This window comes from Acanthochromis polyacanthus, chromosome 22, assembly GCF_021347895.1.
Source record: "Acanthochromis polyacanthus isolate Apoly-LR-REF ecotype Palm Island chromosome 22, KAUST_Apoly_ChrSc, whole genome shotgun sequence".
Lineage (NCBI taxonomy): Eukaryota > Metazoa > Chordata > Actinopteri > Pomacentridae > Acanthochromis > Acanthochromis polyacanthus.
In genome coordinates, this window is record NC_067134.1 from 1,859,769 (window position 1) to 1,887,430 (window position 27,662).

The 27,662-nt window shown below is 39.9% G+C and overlaps 3 protein-coding genes and 1 non-coding gene across 36 annotated transcripts in view; 1 reads left to right on the forward strand and 3 right to left on the reverse strand.

Moving 5' to 3' along the window:
- Nucleotides 1-9,742, reverse strand: part of LOC127531957 (zinc finger protein OZF-like) — a 319,989-nt gene extending 310,247 nt beyond the window's left edge. For 7 of the 33 annotated variants that reach the window (XR_007939170.1, XR_007939169.1, XR_007939168.1 and 4 more), the window contains exon 1: nucleotides 9,274-9,596. The gene's annotated coding sequence lies outside the window, so the exon portion shown is untranslated. Of the gene's footprint in view, nucleotides 1-9,273 lie in introns of all 33 variants that reach the window. The other 26 variants (XR_007939163.1, XR_007939162.1, XM_051942613.1 and 23 more) reach the window with 15 other exon arrangements.
- LOC127532016 (zinc finger protein 239-like) overlaps nucleotides 1-27,662 on the reverse strand; it is a 147,386-nt gene that overhangs the window by 34,513 nt on the left and 85,211 nt on the right. The window lies entirely within an intron of this gene.
- Nucleotides 12,824-12,905, reverse strand: trnas-aga (transfer RNA serine (anticodon AGA)). Its single transcript has one exon. It is a non-coding gene; the product is annotated as a tRNA-Ser (tRNA).
- The window catches only part of LOC127531909 (NACHT, LRR and PYD domains-containing protein 3-like), a 31,574-nt gene continuing 22,886 nt past the window's right edge, over nucleotides 18,975-27,662 (forward strand). Inside the window, exons 1-3 of the mRNA XM_051942320.1 lie at nucleotides 18,975-19,065; nucleotides 24,167-24,454; nucleotides 26,139-27,660. Of these exons, the coding sequence (XP_051798280.1) occupies nucleotides 24,175-24,454; nucleotides 26,139-27,660 (1,802 nt within the window). The 5' untranslated portion in view covers nucleotides 18,975-19,065; nucleotides 24,167-24,174. The remainder of the gene's footprint in view (nucleotides 19,066-24,166; nucleotides 24,455-26,138; nucleotides 27,661-27,662) is intronic.

A 27,662-nucleotide genomic window follows, 5' to 3' on the forward strand; every position in this document is an offset into this window, starting at 1 on the left:
CACTGAGCACAGCTGAATGGTTTCACTGCACTGTGAATGAGTTGATGGCTTTTTAAGTGACTATTGTGAGTAAAAGCCTTTCCACACTGATCAGCTGAATGGTTTCACTCCACTGTGAATGAGTTGATGTCTTTTTAAGTGACTCTTCTTAGTAAAAGCCTTTCCACACTGATCACAGCTGAATGGTTTAACTCCACTGTGAATGAGTTGATGGCTTTTTAAATGAGTCTTCCGAGTAAAAGCCTTTCCACACTGATCACAGAATGAAACTCTCCACTGTGAATGAGTTGATGGCTTTTTTGACTCTTGAGTAAAAGCCTTTCCACACTGATCACAGCTGAATGGTTTAACTCCACTGTGATGAGTTGATGGCTTTTTAACTGACTCTTGTGAGTAAAAGCCTTTCCACACTGATCACAGCTGAATGGTTTAACTCCACTGTGAATGAGTTGATGGCTTTTTAACTGACTCTTGAGTAAAAGCCTTTCCACACTGATCACAGCTGAATGGTTTAACTCCACTGTGAATGAGTTGATGGCTTTTTAACTGACTCTTTGAGTAAAAGCCTTTCCACACTGATCACAGCTGAATGGTTTAACTCCACTGTGTGAGTGAAAGTCACTGAGTTTTGTGAATTCTTAGTGTTTGTTGCTGTAATAAAAGTCTTGTCACATTGCTCACAACTCAGTGATTCATCTCTTTTTGCCGTTGTTGCTGAACCATCCTTATCCTCCTCAGAGGTCCGACATCTCACTCCATTGCTGTGTTTACATTTCTGTAGCAAAAGACAAAGATAAAAACAGAGGCAGTGATGGAAGAGCAATCATGAAAAAAATTGAACCTAAAAGTCTCAATTCCATGTAGTTAGACATGAGGCTGAAACAAAATCAAGAATCTGCAGACATGCCAGCAGCTTTGTCATTAGAAACCTAGAAATGTGTCAACAGCACACTCACAATGTCAACAAAACTATTTTCACAGGCCGATAGTTTTCAGCTTTCTACACGGTAGTTTAGAATATTGGGTAGTAAAATCTGTCGATCAGCGTGAAAAACAAAGCAGAGCTCGTGACTGATGGGATTGTACCACCAGGATCTCTTGATCCCCAGACTTTCCGTTAAGTTACATTACTGGAGAAATGTACAATTTGAAATTTCTCCTCGGGGATCAGATGTTGATACCAGTCCAGAAAAGATCTGTAATTCTGCCACTGAATTCTGGATTTGGCCCGAACGACCTGGGAAATTTGTTGTGCAGCAGTTACACAACCGTTCACCATCAAACAACAAAAGCAACAAAACAGTAAAACACAGGGATGTCAACAGGAAATTCGGATTTCAGCTGAAAATTGACGGGCGGGGTGGAGGGGGCGGGCGGGGGGTGAAGCTGAGAGATTTATAGAAGTCATTTAGACTGATAAAAATGGTCAAAAACATAACACTAGACTTGTTTCAGTCAGCAAATTTAATGAAAAGTTAACTTACATGTTCTTCAATCTTTTCTCACTATCTTCAGTCCAAAATATTTCACAAATCTATGAGAGTTCTATTCTACTATGTACAATATATACAAGTCAGTTCACTGCAACACTCCTATTTTGTCAATTTTCTTCTCTTTGCAGCAAGCTGTGTAAGTCTCTGGACAGCCTTCCTTTTCAACTCCTGCTGGTGGGCTTTTCTTGCAGTCATTTCCTTCTCTTTCAATGTATCTTTTGCCTTGGCACTTGAAGTAGCTGTTGATGCTGCTGGTGTAACTGTCTGACAGTGCTACGCATCCACGCGATCCGTAGTTAATCAAATCGTTACAATACACACAAAAAGCTTTTCCGGCCACGTCTGGTTTCTTCAGAAATTGTCCAAGTGTTTCCGTTACCTCGTCGATCTTGAGCCAATTTTCACCTTCACAGGACTTTTCTCTCCAGCCATTCCCATCGGAACTTATTTTTGACACTTTTGTCAATTTCTGTGACTGATGACTCCTGATCCTTCGTTAAAAATCTCATCATTCCGCTGAACACGATACCAAATCTCCAAACATCCGAGTCGAACACGCCACCATGAATTTGTAACAAAGAATGCTACGAGCAATGATTGGTCCAAGCTTGAAGCTGTCCAACTGCTGGGCCGTTTACAATCGAACGATAGCTTCAGTGAAAATCTCGCAGGAGTGAGGCGTGAGTTTCGTAGTGAGGCGCGAGTTTCGTTTAACGAAACTCACGCCTCACTCCCGCGAGATGTTAACAACGTTAACATCAGCGACAATAAAGTACCTAACCCCCCTAAAATTTTCTCAACGGATTTAGAGGATTCACAAAATGTTCAAATTTGACATTAAATTGGCGGAAATCCGCGGATCCGCAGACAATTGTCATCCCTGAAAACAGTTAAAGGAATAACAACGATTAAAGGAAATGTTTTTAAAATGTAAAAAAAACAGTAAAACAATTAAAAGCAAAATAAAAGCCATTTAAAGAAAAATCAAACAAAACATAAGATAGACAGGGACATCGGCAGCAATCTTGGTCATTTGGTCAGACGTCGTAAAAGTTTTCAATAAACAGCCACCGATGTAATCATGTAGAGGACTTTTCTTTGGTCTGCACTGTTTGAGACACCAGATTACATACATACATAGATTTATTTCCAACCCGGATAAAAGAAAGGGATTCTGTGGAGACGCTGACATGAGACAGTTTTTAGTCTCAGCGTGTTTAGCCCTGAAATCATGGGAGTCAAACCTGACATAAAAACTGTTCAGACTTTGAGCCAGCTCTAAATCAATATTATAACCACTGAGCTGAACTCTCTCATTGACACATTAATTGGTTCCAGTGATCAGATTCATGCCGTCCCAGACTGAACTGAGGTTGTTCATTTTGAGCTGAGACTCAAGGTTGTCTTTGTATTGTCTTTTGTGGGTCCTGATCTCCTACTTTATTTCCTTCTGTCAGTTTATACAGATTTAGTGTATTTCCTTTCTCTGAAGACTGTTTTCTTTCTGTACAGTAGGTCTTTAAGCTTCTTAGAAAGTCATGGCTTAGTGTTTGGATACAGTTTTACAGTTTTTTCAGGCAGTAACACTGGTTTCACAGTCTGTGACCCAGCTGCTCACAACATCAGTCGGTTCATCATATCAGCTGAGGACTCCTTAAACACGTCCCAGTCAGTAACCTCCAGACATCCCTGCAGAGTGTGACAAACTTTCACTCTGATGTTCTGCACTTTGCCTTGCTTCAGTACAGTGGTAGACAGGGATAAGGAGGATGCAGTTGTGGTCAGAGGAACCCAGAGCAGAAGCACCTTTGTGCCCACAGGTATTTATTTCACTGGCCTTTGGACGGATATAGACAAGTTCACAAATATTTGGGGAAACTTCTGAGGCAGATATGAAGGGCACAATGAAGCAGAAAGCAGTTCTAAGTCAGTAGTGCACAGTTTCTCCAGGACAGTGTCAGATTTGCACCAGCACTGTCCTTGTCATTTGGAAGACCCACTTGTGCCAAGCTTTCATTTGCTGGCTGATGTTGCTTCCATATTTCCACATAATGTTCTATCTTCTTGATGCCATCTATTTTGTGAAGTGCACCAGTCCCTCCTGCAGCAAAAACACTCCCACAACATGGTGCTGCCACCCCCATGCTTCACAGTTGGGATGGTGTACTCAGGCCATCCTCAGCCAGCATCTTCACAAGGTCGTTTGCTTTTGTTCTGGGGTTGATGAGCACATTTCCCTCCAAAACAATCCTAACCTTAACCAATCTCCATCTTGAGCAGTAGGATGGCTTGACATTCCCATGGTGTTGATCTGTGCATGTAATTATTTGGACAGATAAACCTCAAACCACAGCAATCTGGAAATTGCACTCAAGGATGAACCACACCTGTGGAGGCCCACAAATGTCTTCCTGATGTCTTGGCTGATTTCTTTAGGTTTTCTAATGTCATCACACAAGGAAAGCAGTGTGTTTGAGGTGTGCCTGAAAATACATCTTAATCTATCAAAAGCTTTCAAAGTCAGGACATCATCATCTTGAAGGCATAGCAATCTTAGTGTATGCAAACTTCTGATTATAGAATAGAATGACTTTATTCAGTCCCTCCAAGATTTCGCGGGCGTTTTTCATGATTGTTGCGGCCGAAAATGCCTGAATTCGCGGCAGATTTTCTAAAAAAAATTGCGATAAAAGTTGCAATGTTTTAAGCTTATTTGTTGTGATGAAATTGCGGGAGACAGTGACAACTACTAAAAGCTGCATTTTTTCCAGATTGTAGAACATGTTTCAACGCTGTAATTGACAATATTTATTCCGAAATTAATTATATAACGTTCCAACCCATTTCCACAAAAGCTGGCACACTACAGTGGGAAATTAGCAGCAGCCAGATACTGGTTTAACATGATGTGGTTGGTAGATTTGCGGCACAAAATGCTAATTTACTATTGAATGAATCATATTTGGACATATCTGTCAGTGGCTTAAAAAGTTAATTTCACATCCTGGCACACACGTGTTCACAAGCACATGCTCACAGCTGGTCACATCAACTAACAAGAACAGCACAGAGAGCGCGCAGTCCTCTACCAAGACAGGGGTGTGTTCTGCATGTGTACATACCGAATCGCGTGATCTAAATATGTAGCTGGTAACTGGAATTGATGGGACTCAGAAACACCCCCACAATTTAATCAGTTGTTCCTTGTGTCATTTCCGATACGTCCACAGTGGTAGATTTGTTGTAGGATCACAATCATGTGATAGTCAGCAGGCGGCTGAGGTAGCATTCACCTGTTGCCATGGTTACCGTGCCGCTATCAGACGCAGTGCCGCTATGAATCCTTAACAAATACGTGGATCCAAACTTTAAGCCGCATCACTGCTGAAGTCTAATCATTTGGTCCTTGTGTCATTTCTGACCGACCCTGAAAATTTCATTCAAATCCCTGAGTCTGTTTTTGAGTGATGTTGGTAACAGAGGAAGGATTCACACACGCTGATCGTCACATAACACTGCCGAGTTCTTTGGTGGAATAATTAAACTAATTTACCTCATTCTTTCAGTGCTCTAATGGATCTGGATGCAACGGTTTCCATCATGGTGATTAATGTGGTCTGTTTTCCGCTCATTTCAGCCGTTCTAATATGTTTCATGTTTTTTAAAGTGTATTAATCGCTGATTTTTTTTTTCTTCTTTTTTTGAATTCCACCACAATATTGCACGGTTGTAAAACAGTTTAGCTTCGCTTTGGTGAAAAACATCAGTGAATTAGTTGTTTATCAATGTCTTCAGCAGTCATTTTTGTTGGTAAATGAGAGACATTAGTACCGCACATGTCTGCATCTTCAAACCATAAACAAGGAAGTGAATTTGGGTGACGTATGTGCATTAGGTTTTGCGCTGGGGGCTGCTATGATTGGTGGAACTCACGGGAGGCGGGCCAAAATTGCGGGAAAGTTGCGGTGATTGGACAAAATTGCAAGGCCACGCAAAATTTGCAGAGATTGGTTGATTTCGCGTGATCACAACATCGCAAATTCCTGGAGGGACTGCTATATTGATCCCCGAAGGGAAATTCAATTGTTTGGTCTTATCTTTTTGCATTTGAATTAAACAGTCCGATTGCTGATGGCAAGAAACATTTCCTGAATCTTTCAGTCCTGCAGTACAGGGATAGGAGCCGTCCACCAATGTTTTGTTGTTCACTGAGGCAAATGTGAAGTGGATGATCCATGTTTGTCAGAATGGCCTCCATCTTTCTAAGTGTCCGTCTCTCCACCTCATCCTCCAATGTGTTCAATCCGATTCCAACTACAGAGCAGCTTTTTTAATCAGTTTGTTCAGATGCCTTGCATCCTTGTTCTTTATGCTGCCTCCCCAGCAGACTGCAACATAAAACAGGACACTTGCTACCACAGACTGATAAAACATCTGCAGCATCTTACTGAAGATGTCTATTGATCGAAGTGCTCTCAGGTAAAAAAGTCGGCTCTGGCCCTTTTTGTAGATCAAGTCTGCATTTTTAGACCAGTCTAATTTATTGTCAAGGTGGACACCTAAATATTTATATGATGTCACCACCTCCATGTCAACACCACAAGTGTTCAATAGATGAAGAGGGGTTTTGGATCTGCGGAAATTTATGATCATTTCCTTTGTCTTTGAGGCGTTGAGTAGCAGGCAGTTTTTGTGACTCCAGTCACTGAAGGCACTTATCAGATCTCTGTATTCAGCTTCATGTCCATTTCTGATACATGCCACGACAGCAGTGTCAGCGTATTTCTGAATGTGGCAGGACTCAATGCTGTATTTGAAGTCAGATGTATACAGTGTGAACAGGAATGGAGCCAGGACTGTTCCTTGTGGAGCCCCAGTACTGCTCATTAATGTCCCAGAAACACAGTTCCCCAGCCTGACAAACTGGCCTTCCTGTCAGGTAATCTGTGATCCATGAAACACAGAAAGGATCCACTCCCATCTCTGTGAGCTTGTGCTTGAGGATGGTGGGTTGGATGGAGTTGAAAAATCAAAGAACATGATTCTCACATAAACTCCAGGTTCCTCCAGATGAGACAGGGCATGGTGAAGCATGAAGAGGATGGCATCATCCACTCCAATGTGTTTTTTGTAAGCCAACTGCAAGGAATCAAGTTTGTCTTTGACCTCAAGCCTCAGTAGACGTAAAACCAGCTGCGCCAGAGTTTTCATGATGTGTGAGGTCAGAGCAATAGGTCTGTAGTCATTTAGTTCAGCCGGACATTTGATTTTTGGTACCGATACAATACAGGATGTCATCCATAGAGCAGGCAGTCTTTGCAGGTAGGACTGTGTTTCTACAGAAGCTGATGTATTCAGTAAAACAATCAACCTGTCTGTCAATGTTCATACTGTCCTCATCCGTTTCCAGAAGCACATTCCAGTCTGTTGATTCAAAGCAGTCCCTTAGAGCTTCACTAGTTTGAGGAGTCCGTCCTCTGATTTGGACTTTAGTTGCAGACTGTCTCAGCACACAAGGTTTGTAACAGGTCTGCAGATGAACCAAGTTATGATCTGACCTGCCCAGTGGTGGTAAGGCAGTAGCTCTGTAAGCTTCTTTGACATTGGCATACAGCAGGTCTAGGGTTTTATTCTCTCTGGTAGGGCAGTTAAACTGTGTAAATTCAGTCAGATGAGAGGAGAGGCTGACATGATTGAAATCTCCTGATATTATTACAAGTGTCTCAGGATGTTGAGTCTGTATCCTAGCAACAGTATCATGCAAAACATCACATGGAACCAAGTCAGTTACCTTGGGTGGAATGTATACAAGTATTGTTATGATGTGACCCTTGGAACATAGTATGGCTAAAGTCCATAGTCAAGTCCAAGATTGTGAAGAAAGTAATAAAAATTCTATTAAAAAAATTGTCTTTCGTTATTCTGGCATTTAAAGATAATTTTGGTCATCTTAACTGACATAAAGCAGGAGAAGCATTGCCAGATTTAATGTCAGATAGTGTAAATTAAAAAAGGGTGATGTGTCGTTTATACAGTGTAAGTAAACTTCTGGGTTCAACTGTCTGAATTTCTTGAGAAGGAAAAGGCTGGTAAACTCACAATGCTCAAAAGTATTATTCTCTACCAAAGAAAATGCTGCTCTTTACCTTCCTGAACAACTTGCTTGAAAAACAAGACTTTTCTTCCGTTACTTATCTTCATCATCATCATGTAAGACATTTTCATAAAGTATGATCAGCAGCTCGTTCAGCCTCAAACAAAGAACAAGCAGCTTCCGAGCAGTCCACCATTATATCCTCAGTACAGCTGCTTCTGCAGAGCTTCATCTCTCCAGCCAACGTCACCTGGCTTTGGTCGGCCCATCTAACCAACTGGAGCAACTTTACACATTTTAAAGAACAAATGAATGATCATAATGTTACAGTGGTATGTTTCTCACCTTTTGTGAAGAATCCATGTTTCCTCTGTTGTTGAGCTCAGACTAAATGGCTGCCAACATTCCTCTGCTCCTCCGTCAGACTCTCCTCCTCCTGCCAATCACCTGTCACATCAAACACATCTTCATTAGGATACCACTCTATACACAAGTGTCAGAGTGTCCCATATGTTCATCAGCCAACACAGAGGACACATTTCAACTCAATAGTTCACTTTTAGCTCTTTTCAGTTTCACTTAAAACTGATACAAATGAACTTAAACTGTTAAAAATAAGGAACATAGACAGAAAACAGACACGTAAAAAGAGAATAAAGAGAACATAAAGATGCTACTGCAGGTGATTCAAGACAGGAATGCTGGTAGAAAACTGTTCATGCTGTAAGTTAGTGAATGTATTTTACTGCTCAGTGTTCTGTTTAAAGGCAGCTCTCACTCTCTGTTCTTTGCACTCTCCCATAGTGTCAAGTGTCCTCCCACTTTCAATGACAGGTGATTCTCATTGATGATTTTTCTCAGAGTTTCTGCAGTTTCCCCACTTGAAAAAGGATGTTTCATCTACCCAGGGTTTGAGCAGGACTCCACTCATCAATCAGACAGTTGCTTTCTTTCTTTTCCCTCTTTTATTTTGCAGTGGTCGCAAATTCATGAGATACAGAGGTGGCAACTTCCATAAGTCCATACGTTTAGTTGATAGATTAAGGTGAAAAACCTTTAAACAGAACACAAAAGGACAATGTTCACATTACTGCATTCAGCAAATAGTAACAACCATTCCTCAAGGACATTTTCACCACATTGGCAAATGCTACTCCACTCAATTTATGTTTGTCAACCTCAACACCACATAAACTGAAGCGACAAATCATGGCATGAGCAATATTCAACCCAATACTATACCACACATGAATTTATCTGCATTTTAAAGAGTTAATTTTAAATCACAGTTTAACAAATTACTCTGAGCATTTTTATCAATTTTTTAACCATTTTATACTTTTTACTTCATGGTTTTAAAATTATTTAAAGTGCATAAAGTGCTTTTAAAGTGCAATCCTTTCCTGATCCAATAAATAAATAAAGGGCATTGTAAAAACCCACCATTACAAACAGGATGAATTCACTGGTCTTAGCTGGAACCCTCTAATTAGCACCAATTAGCCTGCAATCTTATTTTCAACTGAACAATTACAAAACACACGGCAATTATTGGTAAACAGATAAAGTTTACAGCAAGCCGCTCGTGGCTGTTCTCCGTGGCTAATGCTAATGCTAACACATACTGCAGTGGTACACATCGGCAGCTTAAACAGTCTTTTAGAGTCTCCAGAATTCTGCTCTTACCGGCTGCAACCCGGATTTTGGAGATGAAGGCAATCCTGCACAGTTTGCCGCAGATCTTGATGCTTTCCCAACAGAAACTCACGGCCACTTTGTTTGAACGCGGTCATTCATTCTCAGTTCCTCCTCAGTGCTGCGTGTGTCCCCTTTTTTTGCCGCCGGTGGCAAACCTGCAGCCGCAGATTGTTTCCGCCCCAGCTGAGTGTCGGACCTGTGCGTAAATGCTTCTCCTTTGAGTTCTCAGCTCCTTCCAGTTTGACTTGACACATAGACTGCTTTGCACTCTGTGTAACCTGTACCTTCAGAGCTCTGAATAAAAGAACAAAAGATTTATTGCAAAGAACAAAAAGGTTTTGCCTCCACAGCAGCTTGTTATGAAAATGATTGTATTTGATGATTGAATGTTCTTCTTCATTGTAATACTGTGTGATGTGTGCTAAAAGAGGAACAAGGACACGAGCCATCATCAACATCATTTCATCTTACATGTCTAATTAAAAATATGACATTATCTAAATATGCACTACTGTTCAAAAGTTTGAGGTCAATTAGAAATGTTTTTTCTTTTTCTTGAAATCAGTTTTTTCAATGACAATAGCATTAAATAAATGATAAATCCAGTCTAGACCTTGTTAATGTGGTAAATGACTATTGCAGCTGGAAATGGCTGATTTTTAATGGAATATCTCCATAGGGGTACAGAGGAACATTTCCAGCAACCATCACTCCTGTGTTCTAATGCTACATTGTGTTAGCTAATGGTGTTGAAAGGCTCATTGATGATTAGAAAACCCTTGTGCAGTTATGTTAGCACATGAATGAAAGTGGGAGCTTTCATGGAGAACATGGAATTGTCTGGATGACCCCAAACTTTTGAACGGTAGTGTACAGAAGGATATGGAAATCATAACGCAGTGTTTGAGCGGTCGTAGGTGAGCTGGTGTGCTTGAGCTGCAGCGAGTACTGGAGAGGACTTTATAGATCTCCATGCACCACCGTTCAAAAGTTGGGTTTTCATGTTTTACATTTCTAAGTGACCCCAAACTTTTGAACGTTCATGTTTGCGTCAGTAGACTGTTTTCTGCTCAAGTCTGCTAAAATTGGATCCAACCTGTTAACCTGCACACCAACTGACCTACAAGAGCTGCCGTGTTCATGTGCTGGGGATGCACATTTTGGATAATTGGTGGCCTTAAAAAAGAACTGAATTATCATTTGCATGAAACGAAGCCAGGAGACATCATGATGTGACTGGTTCAGCAGGCTTTGAGTGACACTGAATTAAACTTCTGCTTCAGGAAAACATGAAAGCTCTAACCAGCAGCCATTAATCGTCACAGGAGACTTTTTCACTGATCTTGTGTTGTGTTTGGTGAATTTACCATGTTGTGTATTTGTACTTTCTCTGTGTCCTTCACTGACAGTCATCTCACCACTGAGAGGTAGAACTGCTAAAAGTGTTTGAAGTTAAACACAGCAGTGTGTATCTGGTTCAGACAGAATTAATCCTCATGAAATGTGTGTGTTTCATGTAGTAACATAAGAAGGTTTTGTTTGAATGGTATGTTTCATTTTGCACAGGACCTGAGGTGTTGTTCATATTGTGTGTTTGGTTGTGTTAATTGTGTGTAGTGATCTGAAATTCTGAGCCCTGTTTTCAAAACCGTGCTTAAGCAATCTTTTTAAAAAAAATGTAATGCTAATGTTTCACAGATGAGACTGACAGCACATATCTACAGCCAGCAGCCAGTTAGCTTAGCATAAAGTCTGGAAACCACACAATGGGATAAATAAAGGTGCTAACAGGAGCTAAAATGGTTCCTAACAGCCATGCTACTGAGAAAACACTTAAATTCCAAAGAAAATCTCCCATGTAGATTATATTTAATTCCAAAAAAATTCAGAGAAAATACCGCTGGTATTATATCGCATACTGTTCTTACTACAAATCCCAGAATGCTCTGCTGGTGTTTTGTCTCGTCAATCAGGAGAAAACCGTACTTGTCCGTACTTAAGTTCTGGTGTTCTTATAAAACATCATCCGTCAGAGACCAAGTACTGATCCAGTTCAAAGCAGCATCTGATCAAGAACCAGTGAAATACCTGGATGTGTTCTGGCTCCACCCACATTATGGAGAATCATCAGACCAGACTAGTGAGGACTTGGAGCCAAATATCCCATAATGCATTTAGACCAGCAGCAAAGACCGAGGAGGAAACTTTCAGAGAAAACACAAGTATTTTGGGAATACTGCTGTTATTGTGACACAAAATGTAGTTTTCAGATGATTTGAGGTGAGAAAGTGGTTGTAAAAATGTCCAATGTGTGGTCAGTTTATCCAGATGAAGCTGATTAAAAATGAGCTCCAACGCTTTCAGAGATGTGAGGTCCAGGTTAGACAGCTATGATGGACGGTCAGCCTCACTGTAGAGCTCCTTATCTGGACCAGACTTTACAATCTGCTGCTCTGACGCTTCTATAGCGTTTAAACAGGATATTAGTAGTTTATGTTGATCTAACCGTCACACTTTGACCTCATACTTTATTTTTATTGTTAAGAGAAAAATCAGTTTGAAAGAAGTTCAAGTTATAACTTTATTTTGTTCATGTTTTACTCAGTCACTGACTGTGATAATAAGAACAGATATAAATTAAAACACAAAATATTATTTTGAAGTTTTGTTTCTGAGTCTTCACGACAAAAAAAATGTATTTTTTTGTTCCAGTCTTTGTAGTTCTTTATATTTGCTTTCAGGGCATATTTTAATTGAATATAATTGAAAATGGCGAGAAAAAGATCAGAACAAAAATAAAAACATTAGTTTTACTGCTTTACAAAAGATCTTTTTTCTATTTTCATTTTAACAATTCATTTTTGCCATGGAAGAGGATAAACATTGTCCAAATAAAAAAGCTGTGATTATCCAACATGGAAAATTAAATTCCACTGTTCAACAAATAAGCAAACAAACATGAAGATCAAAGTGTGTTATCAGTCATTTATTAAATGAAAAAAGTTATAATAGTTGAAACCCACAGGTAGAGCAAATAAAACTGGAGAAAGACGTATTAAAAAATCATTGATCTTGTTCAGGAAAAATCAACCACTGCAATGAAAATAAAAACTCAGTGAGACATTGATTACAGCACAAGATCTGTTCAAAGAATTTAGACCATGAAAGGGTTAAAATACACCAAAATGTGAGGAAAACCTCCTTTAACGGCCAAACAGAACATTTATAACATTGAACAGGCTGAAAAATGTTTATTTACAGAGTTAAATGTAATCTGGATAGTCCTGGTGGGTTTAAATTCTTGAAGAAGTACACTGATGGAGATGTCAGAGTCTGAAGCTGGGGCCTCATACATGCACTGTAGAAGGAAACATATGACAATTGAAAGCATCACTCACATCCTCTATATTAAAGGTGAGTGCCTGTGCAGAAATGACATGATATTCAAATCAGGACTTTCTCACGCACTTATTATGAGATCATCAGTTAAACATCATCTCTTCTTATTTCATAGATTGCCACTGTGGAAAGAGTCGAACGTTGTCAGCAGGATTTGAACCTGCGCGGGGAGACCCCAATGGATTTCTAGTCCATCGCCTTAACCACTCGGCCATGACAACTCCTGTGCTACTGCTTTCTGTTCTCTGTGATGAAAGCGCAAAATTTGGCTTCACATACAATCATCTGTCGTGTTCCCACCCTTGCTTTACGCATTTATCTAATCACTTAAACATTGGAGCTCCGTCTCTCCCTGTTGCTCCGTGCAGCTCTCCTGAGGTCAGCAGAGTCTCTGCTCACCTGTTGGTGGAGGTTAAAGTTGGTGGGTACTGGAGGACAGGCTTGGTGGTCAGAAAAATGCACACAACTTTTCATCCCCTATCATCTCCATTAAGTCCAGGGACACCAGGATCCAGAGCCCAGAGTGATGACCATTACACCATGGAACTTCCTCCACTGTCCTCCACCTCATCTTCTCATCTGACAGAGATCATCAAACACAGTACTAAGTTATAACACAACAACAGAACAAAATAAAGTTAGTTTACCCTGTATAATTCCAGTGCACCAAAGGATAATCTGAAATCAATACCAGCAGTTCAAAATATAATACAGGCTATAAACAACAAAATGACTCTCGCCAAAGTCTGAAAAGAAAGTTATAAAAAAAGACTGCAGACCATGGGAATGTGGAATCAATAGGCTCATCAATATCACTTTCCCATTATGTGGAAGTTGTTTTGAGAATGATTCAAGATTTAGTTTCATTTTCATCAGGTTGTTTTACTGTAGAAAATACTAAGATGTTGTGTGTCGTGACAGAGATCAGGGCTTCTGGCTGATGCTCATTTCCTCCCTTTTCTCTGCACCTACTTCTCTTATCCATTTGAACTCCTGAGAGCACACAAAAACAGTCCATTTCATAGCGATGGTGGTATAGTGGTGAGCATAGCTGCCTTCCAAGCAGTTGACCTGGGTTTGATTGCCGGCCATCGCATGTGTGCTGGTCATGAAGTGTTGTGTGCTTAGTGTTTGTGATGGTTTAACTGACACAACTAAACACTTTCTCAACATTGTGCACCAACACAAAGCTTTCACTAAATGTTCATTTTGTAAATGTTTATAGTGTAGTACCACATTGTATAGCTCTGTCTGGGAAAAATTAGCATATTAAAGATAAATGAAGTAGAAAAACATGAACTAAAATGAAGTGAAGTTTTTTTTCTCTACTGTAAAGTTTAATTGTTTCAAACTGGATCCTGAAGAAACATTCGCTCATCTTGTGTGCACTTCTGCTGTATTTACAGCTAAATGACAATAAAGCTTGATTTAATTTGATTTGAATAAAAGTGCAAACATGTTTCATAAAGGTAAATAAGGTATAAAGGTATAAGGCAACTTAGGCCAGATTTTAATAGAAGTGATCCCTTAAAAACACACTACAAGTCCATCTTCTACAGGGGATCAGTTCTGACATAAACCACTGATCAAACATTGCCCACTGTGCTGCACAGCACACTAGCAGAGGTCCAAAGTTAGACTCATTCAAAGGGCTGCACTGATTCTATATCTGTCACTTGTATCGATTTTACTGCTGATTATCTGTCAAACACGTCTACCACCTCCAAGCTATCATGCTCATGTGATTTTGTCAATCCTTTTGAGTAACTCTGATGTTTGCAACCCCAGCCCCCGCCGTTGTGCTAATTCAAACAATTTCAAGGACAAAGGATGGGAGCCTATTGTATCACACAAGCAGCAGTGCAACGGATACGGTGCCAGAGGGGCACAGTTGTCAAGGATTAGCGGCCGTCACAGGCGCAGATGGATGTATCACCTCCCAGCACCGCTGATGAGTGCCTGAGTAGGACAACTGCCCCAAATGAGCTTTAAGCAGAACTTTAGATGCAGTCAAAAGATTTGAAGTGAAATAAGGAACCAACCAGAGCATGTTGGGAGGATGAGGGACAACAAAGAGAAGAGGGTCGCTTTCTGATTGACCTGTTGCTCTGCACAAACCTGTGGCTCAGCACATGCATGATGCAGATTTAGCCCCTGAACAACCACTTTAGTTCATAATGCTGGTTTTCAATAATAACTATGGTGAAGACTGGAAGTTTTTGCACTATTTTGGTTTTCATATTAGCCAATATTCCATATACTGAAAAATACATTTTTAAAAAACTTTTTTAAAACTGCAATAGTTCATCATTTTACAGAATTACAAATAATAACGAGGAAAAATCCCAGATTTATTTTTAAAATTCACATATTAACTGTGAAAAACAGGCTGTGCAAAATGTCCACATCAAAAGTCTGTTTTTTTTAAATTGTGATTTGTCCTTTTATAACATTTGGCTGTAAAATAGTACCTACTGAATTAAATGATTGAAATCAACAAAACACACAAAAACTACAAAACAAAACAACATTTTAAAGATATCCAAATCCTAAAAATGTAACATTTTATTATCTTACACAATTTTTAAATTGTAAAATAAAAACATTCTACATATTCTAAAACTGTTTTACATAACTTCACTTTTTTTGTAAAACTACCAATAATTTCCAGTAAAATCCTAGAAAAAAGTATTAATTTACATGTTGATTGTAAAGAGAAACACACAAAAATGATATTTTATACAAATAATAATTTATTATTATATAATGTGTGAATGTAAAAATGCACTTTTATTTCAAACTAAAAATTACAGATATTTGCTGTTATTTTACTTTAAAAAACATACAGATTTTAAAGTTTTTTAACTGAACTTTTAAAACTATCACCTTAATGAAATACATGAAGTGATCCAAACAGAACATTAACATTGTGCCTTCTGTGCGTCCATACTATAGAACTAGCTGTCCCTCAAACACTGAATCTTGTGACTAGTTAGTCTTATTTATAGGGAAAAAACCTTCCCAACACCCAGGTCTTTTCACATTCCTGAGAGGAACCCACCCCCTTTCTAAAACAGAGAGATCTTATGGTGACAAATCTTCAAACCAACTTCCTCCTCTTCCTTTCAGCTGCAGTAATGGCCCAGTGAACTGGATTCTCTCTGTCCTGACTCACATCCTCTGTGCCATAACATTTATGCTGCCTATTCAGAAGCTGCTACATGAATCACAGCAGGCACCAGCTCAGCTCATCACATCCTGACTAATAGTCTGAATATTAGTCTGGGATGATGTGATATCAGAAACCATATCTTACTGGAAAGCCACCACACGTACACACTGCTGTTTACAATGTTCATTCTCGTCAACTTTGGCGCTGCTTGAGCACGAATCTGGTTAAGAATCTGACAAACCGAGGCGTTGACAGTCGATGTCTCATCCACGCTTTTAAGGCCTTGTTGTTCTCTCTGCAGCCAGGCCATACTTATCTCACACAAGAAACTGTATGTGAGCAGAAACAATAGGCTTGACTGAGTGCATTCCCACCAAGGTGTTAGGTTACATGGGCCTGGTCTATTTAAAAGATGACATCAGCAAGAAGGGACTTTGCAGCATTATCTTTGTTACTCAGCTTTTGAGAAATGGCACATCAGTCACCAATTAATGAATTTCTGGCATGACGTTGCGATATCAGGAAATAACCCGAGGCCACTGCAGGATAATACTGAGATTACATTTATTACAAATGCTAATAAAAATCCACACCTAATCAATTCTCACCGTGAAATGATTTAAAGTGTCCCATCCAGACTGTGGAAACTTCACAGCAGACGGTGAAAACGAAGCATTTCATTTCCATGTGAAGAAATAAATCTCATCCATAAGTGATTGTACATTCATTCACCGGCTCACACACCACCTACTGGATTTTTAAAAAGCCACAATAATGCAATTAGCCTAACAAAGAAAATGGTAATCCACGAGTCAGTGTGACTGCATGGGTGGGATGCATCTGAAACGACCTGAGAATGACTCTGAGGAATTTTCACACCAAAAAGCTCCAGGAGAGCCAGACTGAAACAGCAGCCTATAATCTGTGGGTAGTGCAACTGAAACAACAACAGCAAGAAAAAGAAAAAGAAAACATGCATTCAAAAGCAGGCATTTCTCCCAGGCTGCTTCCTGTGTTGCAGGTTTAGATGTAAATTATTTAATGCCAAATGCAGCCCATTAATTAAATGGTGCAAAGAACTGCAAAGCTGTCATTCACACAGTCTGTATTTACAGATATCGGTAACAGTATGATACATTATCAGACCAGCAGCAGATTCATAGCTGGGGGTGGATGCACAGATGCTGATAAAGCAGATGTCCACAGTCCTCAACACATTCCAGGCAGCCTATAAAAACAAGGAGCAGAGCCCCGTCTCTGACTGTCTGCAGCAGTCACAGAGCTTCATAGAAACATTTAGTGTTATAACCTGATGATCCCAGCGATGCTTCCCTCCCTCCCCTTCCACTGTCTCTGCAACAAGCACAGCAATCTGATCTCCAGCTCAGCCCTGTTTTTGGGAAGCACTCTGCATGTTTGGCCAAGGTGTGGGTCCTCGTCTGAAAACGTTCCATGACAGTGGAAGTTTCAGGCCACGTCTCCGTGTCTCTCTGCTGTCCACTGTGCTCGACTCCCTGCTAAATTCATCAGCCATTGTTTTCTCTGCACAGGCATTTATGATGTCACTGCAAACATAAGCTTTGTCCTCAGATGAAGGATCAGCCAGGGTTCGTGGCCTTATGGGGTCAAACAAACAGCAAATATGGACAGGGGATGACCTGGATCATGGGGTTGGGTGGACATTATGGTGGCAGTAAGAGAGCTTCATTTAAAGAGAAATAAAGAGCATCAACAGGGATGCAGGCAACATTTAATCATCTTTACATTAACCCTCATGTTGTCTTCATTTCCCAACTTTCTGAAAATTTGCAAAATATTCAGAAAGAAAAAAGTGAAGAATAATTGAAGAATAATTGAAGAAAAATAAAGGCCTTTATGCTTTTAAATAAAGTCTACTTGCACATTTGTCAAAGTTGATTGTTGTCATGACTTTATTTCAATTTGTTTTCCCACTAAAATATTGATGGGATAAACACCAACTCCTAACCATCCACAAACTGTTGTTCCATTTATTCTTTTTTTGTGTGTTTTCATTTTTTTGTCATATATTTATTTTGTCTAATTTAATCAATTTATTCATTGATTCTTTTCTTTCATTCATTTCAACCAACTTATTCAGTTTTATCTCATGCACTCCTCTGTTTTTTGTTCCTAAGAGCCCTGTAACAGTAAATTTCTCCTTTGTGAGATCAATGAAGTCTATCTTATCTTATCTTTCTTCTTGTCTTGTCTTCTTGTCTTGTCTTGTCTTGTCTTAGATGCTGGAAGCTTTTATCTGTCCAACCTGCAGAGGACGCTGCTGCTGCTGGACTGGAAACAGCCTGAAGAATCAGAGGAGGAATTATTCTGAAGATATGGAGAGAAAACACACAAGTAAACAGTGGAGCAGCTACAATCAGTGATTTCAGACACTGTTGGCTGATTTCGTCTGGAAGATATCAGATAAATGGAGGAAAACGTTCAATATTTCACATTAAAACAGCATGAAAGTGAATTAGTGAGGCAGGTTCTCAGTTGTAAGGACATTAAATGATCCTTAAAAACAGAATTTACAAAGTGATGTTGTGGGTCTAGAGGCTGAAAGTGTGACATTTACCAAACTGTGTGTCATTATGAGAGTCAAACATACCAATGAAGCAATGAAATGGGAAAGAATGAGTGAAGTTCTTCAAAGTTTCAATGAATTAATCCAATCCAAAAGACATTTTCATGAATGTGGAAAAATGACAGAAAGTGGTTTAAAGCAAAGACAGAAAAATCAGGAAGTGATCAAATCCAAGAAGAGACTAAAGGAGAGCAGAACACTAAACTATTGAGCTTCCACATTGAAATGAGGAGTGGATTAAAGTCCACAGCAGCAGACAAAGAAGAAGATGAAGCCAGAGAAGGTTTGGATTCCTCAGGTGACATGTAGAGTGTAGATTCCCTCTCTGACTGTAGTTCCTGTAAAACAGCTTCTCAGGACATTTAGTGTTGAAATGGAGTCATCACTTCTGGATTGATTCTTCTTTATTCTTCCTAAAAGCTTCATATTTATAGAATTAGAAAGAAATGGAAAATGTTCCCTAACACACATTTTCACCACAAACGGATCCATCAGGTTTCCTGCTTCGTTTCCCTGACAACAGTGACGTTACGGCCGTTCCTGTTCCTCAAATTAGTTCTGCTTTTACCGTCTTCATGTTGCAGCTTCTTTTCTCCGTCTGAAGGTGAGTAAAAGACACTTTAAACTGTTTTTATCTGTCATATAGGTATGTCACAATAAAACTGATTCAATCATTCAGCATATTTTAACTCAAAAACAACGCTGTTGTGACACAACTGAAATATTGAGTAAAAAAATCTTTTAAAAAAATCTTCAGACATTTTTGGGTGTTCCCAACCAGCAGGAGTTATCAAACTGATACAAATACTGCTGAAATAAATGTGTTTTATAAATAAATGTCATTTCATGGGCCAGACCAGATGTTGGTACCATCTCAGGTCACCAAACCAAAGTGGTACTAAAATGTACATTGTGTTAATGTGACAGCCTTTCCTCACTGGCAGCTTTATCACTTATTTGTGAAACCGTCACATTCACCATAACCGCTGTATTGCACAATTCATTTCACCCTCTGAGGCCACAGTTGCAAAACTGCAACATTTTTTAAGGCTGTCTGGCTGTGCTCATTTCTGACTGAATGTAGACAAACACTACATATCCCATCAACCCACACTCTGAACAGCAAACATTTTTGTCAGGAAAATCTTTATACTGTCAGACATTCTATCTTCCAAGTTCAAACAACAAGTCTTCCTCTGATCCCCAGCTCTCTCTTTAGCAACAGTTTCAGCTGTTTTCTAAGTAAATATTGTCCTGTACTATTTTTTTTCATCCTAAAGATGTTTTGTGATGAAATTATTTTTTAAAAAGTACAATACAGTTGAAGATGAAATGAATATCCCTCAAATTAAATTTTAAGTTTTTGGGAAACAAATTCCCAAGTGTTGACAAACAGATCAAAGAATTTTTAGCATGGCTTTTCCAAATATTCTGGTTTTATTTTGGATTCTTACATTATTTCACTTTCCACACAGAAATAAAATTATTTAACAAAAATCAAAAACTACCAGGGTCAAAAATGATTAGCCTCCTTAAAAACTGACCTTTTTATTGAGCCAAACCACAAACCACTTTTGTCCAATCATGTGCTTTAACTCTGTGATGCTCACAGCTTGTAATCAATCAATCAATCAATCAATCAAGTTAACAATGGGGGTTGTTCTACACTTTATGCACAGTATAAAAACTTTGTTAAAGATTTGAGCTGTCACTTGAGAAAGCATCATGTCAAAAAATCAGCTCAGACTTCAGATAAAGAATTGTTGATGCTTCCAAAGCAGGAGAAGGGTCTACAAAGTTATCACAGCGTTTCCAAGTGTTAAGAAGTGGAGTGAGAAGTCTGAAGAAGACATACAAAGAGAGCCACACAGTCCAGAACAAGTCTGGCAGAGGGAGGAAGCCAAAGATTTTAAAGATTCTGGAAAGAAAACTTGTGAGAGATGTGTCTAAATATGCTAGAATAACCACCAGAACACTAGTTAATGACTGAGACAAGTCAGGAATTCTAGTGTCAAAGAAGACACAGAAATAGACTGAACCCTAACCCTCCACTTCTGCAGAAGAGACACCTTCAAACCAGACTGAAGTTTGCTCAGGACAACCTGGATAAAGATTATGAATACTGGAAGCATGTCCTTTGGTCAGATGAGACCAAACTAGAGCTCTTTGGCCATGAAATGTTGCTGATGTTTGGAGAAAGAAGGAAGAGGTGTAGAACCCAATGTATTTGTTCTCAGTTCTAAATATGAATTGTTCTTATTAGTACAACTTCAGTGCAACAGTTGTAGGATGGAAATGATTAACATTTGATTTTAAATACTGCATGTTTAACAGTAGGACTGTGTGGACCATATCTTTCTGTATAACAAGGATCTCCGTTCACACTCATGACTTTGGAGTATCTGGATGAAGGTATTTCAGGTGCAAAATGTTTGAGCACCTGTAACATCGAATTTGTAGTTGTGTACATTGAATTTGCATGTGTATCAGCAAATCTGAATTCACACACTCTATGAGTTGTGTACTTGTAAAATAATTTCTTGTATGTGTCGATTTTTTTTCTTCCCACAAATACAACACAAAAATACACATTCACAAAATCGTAATTACAGGTGCCAAATCACATTTACAGGTGCACAATTATTACAGGTGCACAAATCACATTTACAGGTGCACAAATTGTATTTACAGGTGCACAAATCATATTTACAGGTGCACAAATCACATTTACAGGTGCACAAATTGTATTTACAGGTGCACAAATCACATTTACAGGTGCACAAATCATATTTACAGGTGCACAAATCCTTCTCTACAAGTCACATATTTCAACACTGACACGCTCACATTTTGCACCTATTGTTGCAGCACACTAAGTGCAAAACATACTTGTGCACCTGTATTGTACGAAGTGGTGTTGAAGTGAGAATTTGAATATGTGCAAATCTGAATGTGAACTTGTGCAATAAGTATGTGAAATAATTTACCACGAAAATAGCTGTGTCCTCTAACACACGAACACAAATTGCTACTTACAACCACTCGAATCCTCCCCACGAGTCACACATTCTCTGTTTTCTACAGGTGCAAATCAGAAATCGTACTTCCGGTCCCGCTGAGATATTTGGTGCAAAACTACAAAACGATCCGATCTGTGTATAAATTCTATGCTCTGAGATTGACAGACTTTTCGGCCAGTCAGGGAGACGCTTTGCCCGCCCAGCCAATCAGAGGTTACTATTCCATCCGAGGTCGCTTTACCGACTTCTGGGTGTGGAATTTCACAATGGAGAGAGTGTAGAGAGTTCTTGTTTTGGACGGCTGGTCTGCTCTAATCTCTATAATAACCTCATGTTCCCTGAATGTCTCACAGACTATGATAGATGCTGCTGGGTTCTCAGACAGGTGTATGACCAAAATGACTGAGAGAAATAAGGTGTTCTAATGTCAGATTTATCCAAGCTGACACCAAGTCATTTTATCTCCACCATCTGTTTTCAGAGTTTTCTACCAGTGGAGCTCACAGTGAATACCACAATTGATCAGTTTCATTTAATTGTGGAATGTCAAAATCATGACTGTGGCTAGTATTCACTTAGTTTTGCTGCTCTAGTGCTGTGTGAACTTTTTAGAATGAGGTGTGTCTGAGTCACACCTCTCCCTCTCCACTAGCCTCCTCCTCTCTTCGCATTTAGTTTTGAAGAATATCATCCACAGACTGCTTTATTTTTTAGAATATGCAGCAGCTGAATATCTCTCAGAGCACCACATGCTTTCCTTTTGGAGTCTGTTTCCATTTTCTTGTGAAGCAATACATGGCATGGATCTGGTCCCTCTCTCTGTTCCTTTGCATCAAATGACGTTAACTTGTGGGTTGGTTGAGGCTGACATGGCCGTTGGCTTTCAGTCTCAGCTCCCAGTAGAGGAGGAGCAGCTGATGCTTGGTAAGGATTTATCCGTGGATAAAGTGTGGGCCGGCTGGTAATCTGAATATATTAAAGCAGCCGACACCACGCCCTGCAGGAACTCCCTAGTGAAGTTTCTAGACTCTGATGGGGAGACTCCAGGTGATATTTTCCCAGCCTGTGCTGTTAGTTGAGCTTCCTCCGGTGCTGCACAAGTTGCAGTTAGTTGCAGCTGCTATGAACGTTCCAGGTAAACCAGCTAGCTGTTTGTAGCACTGAGCTGGTGGCAGCAGGGATGAAAGTAAATTCTGTTTTGTCTCAGTTGTTTGACAGAGTTATGTCAGCATCAACAGTGAGGAACAGCACTCAATGCTATTTCCTCCTGGATGGGATCTTGGTTGCCACATAGTGGCCACTTTGTAGGAGAGACAATTTTCCAAGTGGTGGTTCTGACAAGTCTGCATGGCAAAGTACCCCGATTTGTTGCATTCCAAAAATGATCCAATCTGGTGAAGTTTCCAATTTTACATCCAATTTGTTTGCTCAACTGACTTAAACAGATTTCATGTTAAACATAACAGATCTACCGAGTTTCATGCTCAGAGCCAGGGTGCTTTGGAACATTTCCTTTACTCAGTGATGTCATTTGTTTTCAGCATTCGATGAACTAGAAAGTTGCTGGTCTCTCCGGGTGTGCAGTGTGTTTGGAGGACATGGTGGTCTATTCATGCACTTGATGGGTGCATGCTAACTGTGTGTGTGTGTTCTATTTGATAGCTGATCTGGCCACAGTAACTATAAACTTGACAAAATGAGAGTTTGCCAAGTATAGTGTAGTGTGGCTGAATAGTAGGTTATGCGAAACCTTTGCGTCATTAGTCTCCCTGCTGACAGACCTGTTAAAGGAGAGAGCTGAGTTTATCTGGACTCTACAATGTCAGGAGGCATTTCAAGGAGTAAAAGCTCTGTTGTTTTTATCTCCAGTGTTATTGGCATCACAGAGAGATGCCAACCAAGTGGATGCTGGGTTGTTTTTGCTTTTTTGTAGGAGAATGCCCTGAGTGTGGGTTGTCCTGTGAGTTTCTTTTCAAAGAAGATTAATAAACATGAACTAAACTACTGAGTCACTGAAAAGGAGATGATGGTTCTGGTGTGGGATTTGCAGCACTTCAATGTTTCCATTGATTGTGAAGTGTTGCCCCTGGTGGTTTTTACTGCCCATAATCACATAGTCTGTGTAAAACCCAAACCAGAGACTGATGCATTGGACTTTATTTTTCAACCATACAGTTAAGACGTTGACCATATTCAGGTGTTGGGGGGGATCATTAGACTGAACTGGTTCTACCTCTGTAGGCCTCCACTCAGGTTACTTTGGTCTAAACATCGTCTCTCTCTCCTCTAGGATCCACACCTCTTGTCTGTAGTTTGTTTCCTCAATTGTTTATCGCTGGTAACACTCACACACACGCCTCACTCATCCACCAACACTACTGACACTTGGATTTCTCACACCTCAAGCTCATCATCGTTTGTCCTGATATTCCTTTGAAATGAAACATAGATGTGGCATTTTAAACTTGTTTCTCCTCTTTGTCACTGGTTGTGAGCTAGCTTGTGACAAGTGCTATTGTGATCCCCAGATATCTCATGAATCAAAACATGAACCAGTTTCACTTGCTGATGAAAATTAATACATCAGCTGTTTCAGTCATGCAAACTGGTGGTGAATTGTAAACTGTGCAGCTGTTTTCACAGTAATTATTCATTTTGTCTGTCATATCTGTTGGATCTTTACAGAGTGAAAGATGATGACGCCAAAAGAAATCCTTCTGAGGACTTTGGAAGAGTTGGGAAAAGAGGAGTTTGAAAAATTCAAATGGTTCTTGAACCAGGAAGGGGTCCTAGAAGACTTCAAATCAATCCCAAAGTCTCGATTGGAGGAGGCAAACAGGGTCAACACTGTAGATCAAATGGTCCAGATCTATGGAACTACAAATGCCATTAAAGTCACTGAGAAGGTTTTAATGAAGATGAATAAAATTGAACTGGTGAGGAAAATCTCAGGAACCATCAAAACACCTAAAGGTAAGTCAGGTGAAAGTTAAAAGTGAGATGTTTCAGAGATAACAAGGAGATTACAAAGATGTTAGAATGATTAATTAACATGATCCATTAATACAAAGTGTCCTTGTTAAACTGTAACCAACAAATCAAATCTGACAAAATCTGGGGACAACACAAAACACATTATCCACCTGGAAATCATTGGTTTGAATCTACCAATATTTTCTGACCTCATTCTTCATGTCTACACACACAGGAGACACGTTACTGATCAAAAAACAGAAGAAAACTGAACCACACAAAAACGGCCCCCAAAATTATGACAGAAACATAAAACATTAGTTAACAATCTGCACATGAATATGATCAAAGTCAAAATGAATTCAGGAACTGCAGAAAATAGCCCCGAGATTGATCCCAAACACACTTTGTCCATGTGGACAACCAAAGCAAACACACTGCAGTTGGTGTCTTTAGTCTCTTAGTTTAAGGCTTCATTCACACTAATGTGGACATTTTCTAAGAAGGATATCGTCACACTTCACATACTACACTTAAAAAATTACACAACCGTCATTTTGCACACCTGTCCACATGACAACGCTGAAACGATTGACATGTATGAGTGGACTGGTTGGTAAAGGTGTGTCCATGTGTGAGTAAGAGACAGAGATGATGGGAGACAGAGGAGTGGAATTAGTGATCTGCAGTACATTATACTTTCTATACTTCTAAATGTACACAAACACACATTTCTCAATGCACACATAAACAAAATGAGCTCCACAGCAGTTAATGGAAAGAAGCCTAATTAGCGTTGCTGCTAACCTGCTCCAGAGGAGGTCATGTTCAGAGTTTGGAATTTAATCGTCTGTAAGAAGCATCTTCCTTTCACCAATTCTTCTTCTGACAATTCTCTCTGAGTGAAACAGATTCTCAGCTGAAATTTTGTCTACAAACCTGTTGATCTGTATATTTGTGATTACACTGAATGAAGCTATGAAGGTACAATATTTCATAGTGTATGTGTTCTGTTGCCATGGGAACCCACATGCATTCACTGACTCATGCAGAAAATTCTTAAATAAGGGTTTCATACTTGGTCCTAAGTGGCTGCCTAGTCTGTTCTACACTGCTGGTCCTGCAGTTAATAGAATAAAGATTAAAAAATTGATAAATCTATCGGTTTTTATTTCAGTAAACATTCAGTCAGATTAATTTCACTTTGGTTTGGCCATAAACCAAAGTGAAATCCTTTATTATGGGATAGTGTAACGCAGAAATATTGAGTATCATGTCTAAATGAATGAAGTTTAAAGTTTAACAGCTCGAGTTTGCAGCTGTAAGTTAAAAATAAGCAGCTGTATTGAGAGTCACTGAGTAGGAAAATACATATCATAACTGACAGCATTAACAGTTTTCTGCCAGAATTACTCTCTGGATTCATAACTGTCATTAAACTCCTATTTTAATATCTGTCAAACCCCAGTAAAACCGTTCCTCTCTGCTTGGATTCAGTCTGTGTTTGCATCATCCTCTCTGATTTCATGACACAAAGGATGACTTTACCATAAAACCTCCCACCAGTGAGGACCTGACAGTCCAATAAGATGAATCTAGAACACACCTCCCAGAATATGTTTTCATTGAGACATTTCTAAACAGGATCTTCTCATTTGTGTACTTTTTTAAAATTTTAATGCAGAGATTCTGTCCGGGTGTCAAGACAAACTAAAGTCTAACCTAAAGAAGAGGTTCCAGTGTGTGTCTGAGGGTATTGCTAAAGCAGGACAGAAAACCCTTCTGAATGAGATCTACACAGAGCTGTACATCACAGAGGGAGGGACTGCAGAGGTCAATGATGAACATGAGGTCAGACAGATTGAAGCAGCATCCAGGAAACCAAACAGAGCAGAAACAACCATCAGACCAGAAGACATCTTTAAAGACCCATCTGGAGAAGACAAACCAATCAGAACAGTGATGACACTGGGAGTGGCTGGCATCGGGAAAACAGTGTTAACACAGAAGTTGACTCTGGACTGGGCTGAAGACAAAAGCAACCAGGATATCCACTTCATGTTTCCATTCACGTTCAGAGAACTGAATTTACTGACAAAGAGAAAGTTCAGCTTGGTGGAGCTTGTTCATCACTGTTTCACTGAAACCAAAGCAGCAGGAATCTGCAGCTTTGAAGACTTCCAGGTTGTGTTCATCTTTGACGGTCTGGATGAGTGTCGCCTTCCCCTGGACTTCAAAAACAATGAGATCCTGACTGATGTTACAGAGTCCACCTCAGTGGATGTGCTGCTGACAAACCTGATCAGGGGGAAGCTGCTTCCCTCTGCTCGCCTCTGGATAACCACACGACCTGCAGCAGCCAATCAGATCCCTGCTGACTGTGTGGACATGGTGACGGAGGTCAGAGGGTTCACCGACCCACAGACGGAGGAGTACTTCAGGAAGAGATTCAAAGACGAGGAGCAGGCCAGCAGCATCATCTCCCACATGAAGACATCACGAATCCTCCACATCATGTGCCACATCCCAGTGTTCTGCTGGATCACTGCTACAGTTCTGGAGAAGCTGCTGAGATCCAGAGAGGGAGGAGATCTGCCCAGAACCCTGACTGAGATGTTCATCCACCACCTGGTAGTTCAGACCAAAGTCAAGAAGGACAAGTATGACAGAGGAGCTGAGACAGATCTAGACACCAGGAGGATGATTGAGTCTCTGGGAAAACTGGCTTTTGAGCAGCTGCAGAAAGGAAAACTGATCTTCTATGAGTCCGACCTGACAGAGTGTGGCATCGATATGGAAGCAGCCTCAGTGTACTCAGGAGTGTTCACACAGATCTTTAAAGAGGAGAGTGGACTGTACCAGGACAAGGTGTTCTGCTTCGTACATCTGAGCATTCAGGAGTTTCTGGCTGCAGTCTACATGTTCCACTGTTACACCAACAGGAACCAGAAGGTTCTGGAGGACTTCCTGGGAAAAGACTGGAAATACTATAACAATGACACTCTGGATGTGTTCATGTACAGAGTCATGGAGAAATCCCTCAGCAGTAAAAATGGTCACCTAGACCTGTTTGTTCGCTTCCTTCATGGCCTCTGTCTGGAGTCCAACCAGAGACTGTTAGGAAATCTGCTGGGTTGGACAGAGAACCGTCCAGAAATGATCCAGAGAGTCACCAGCAACCTGAAAACGATGAACAGTGATAAAATGT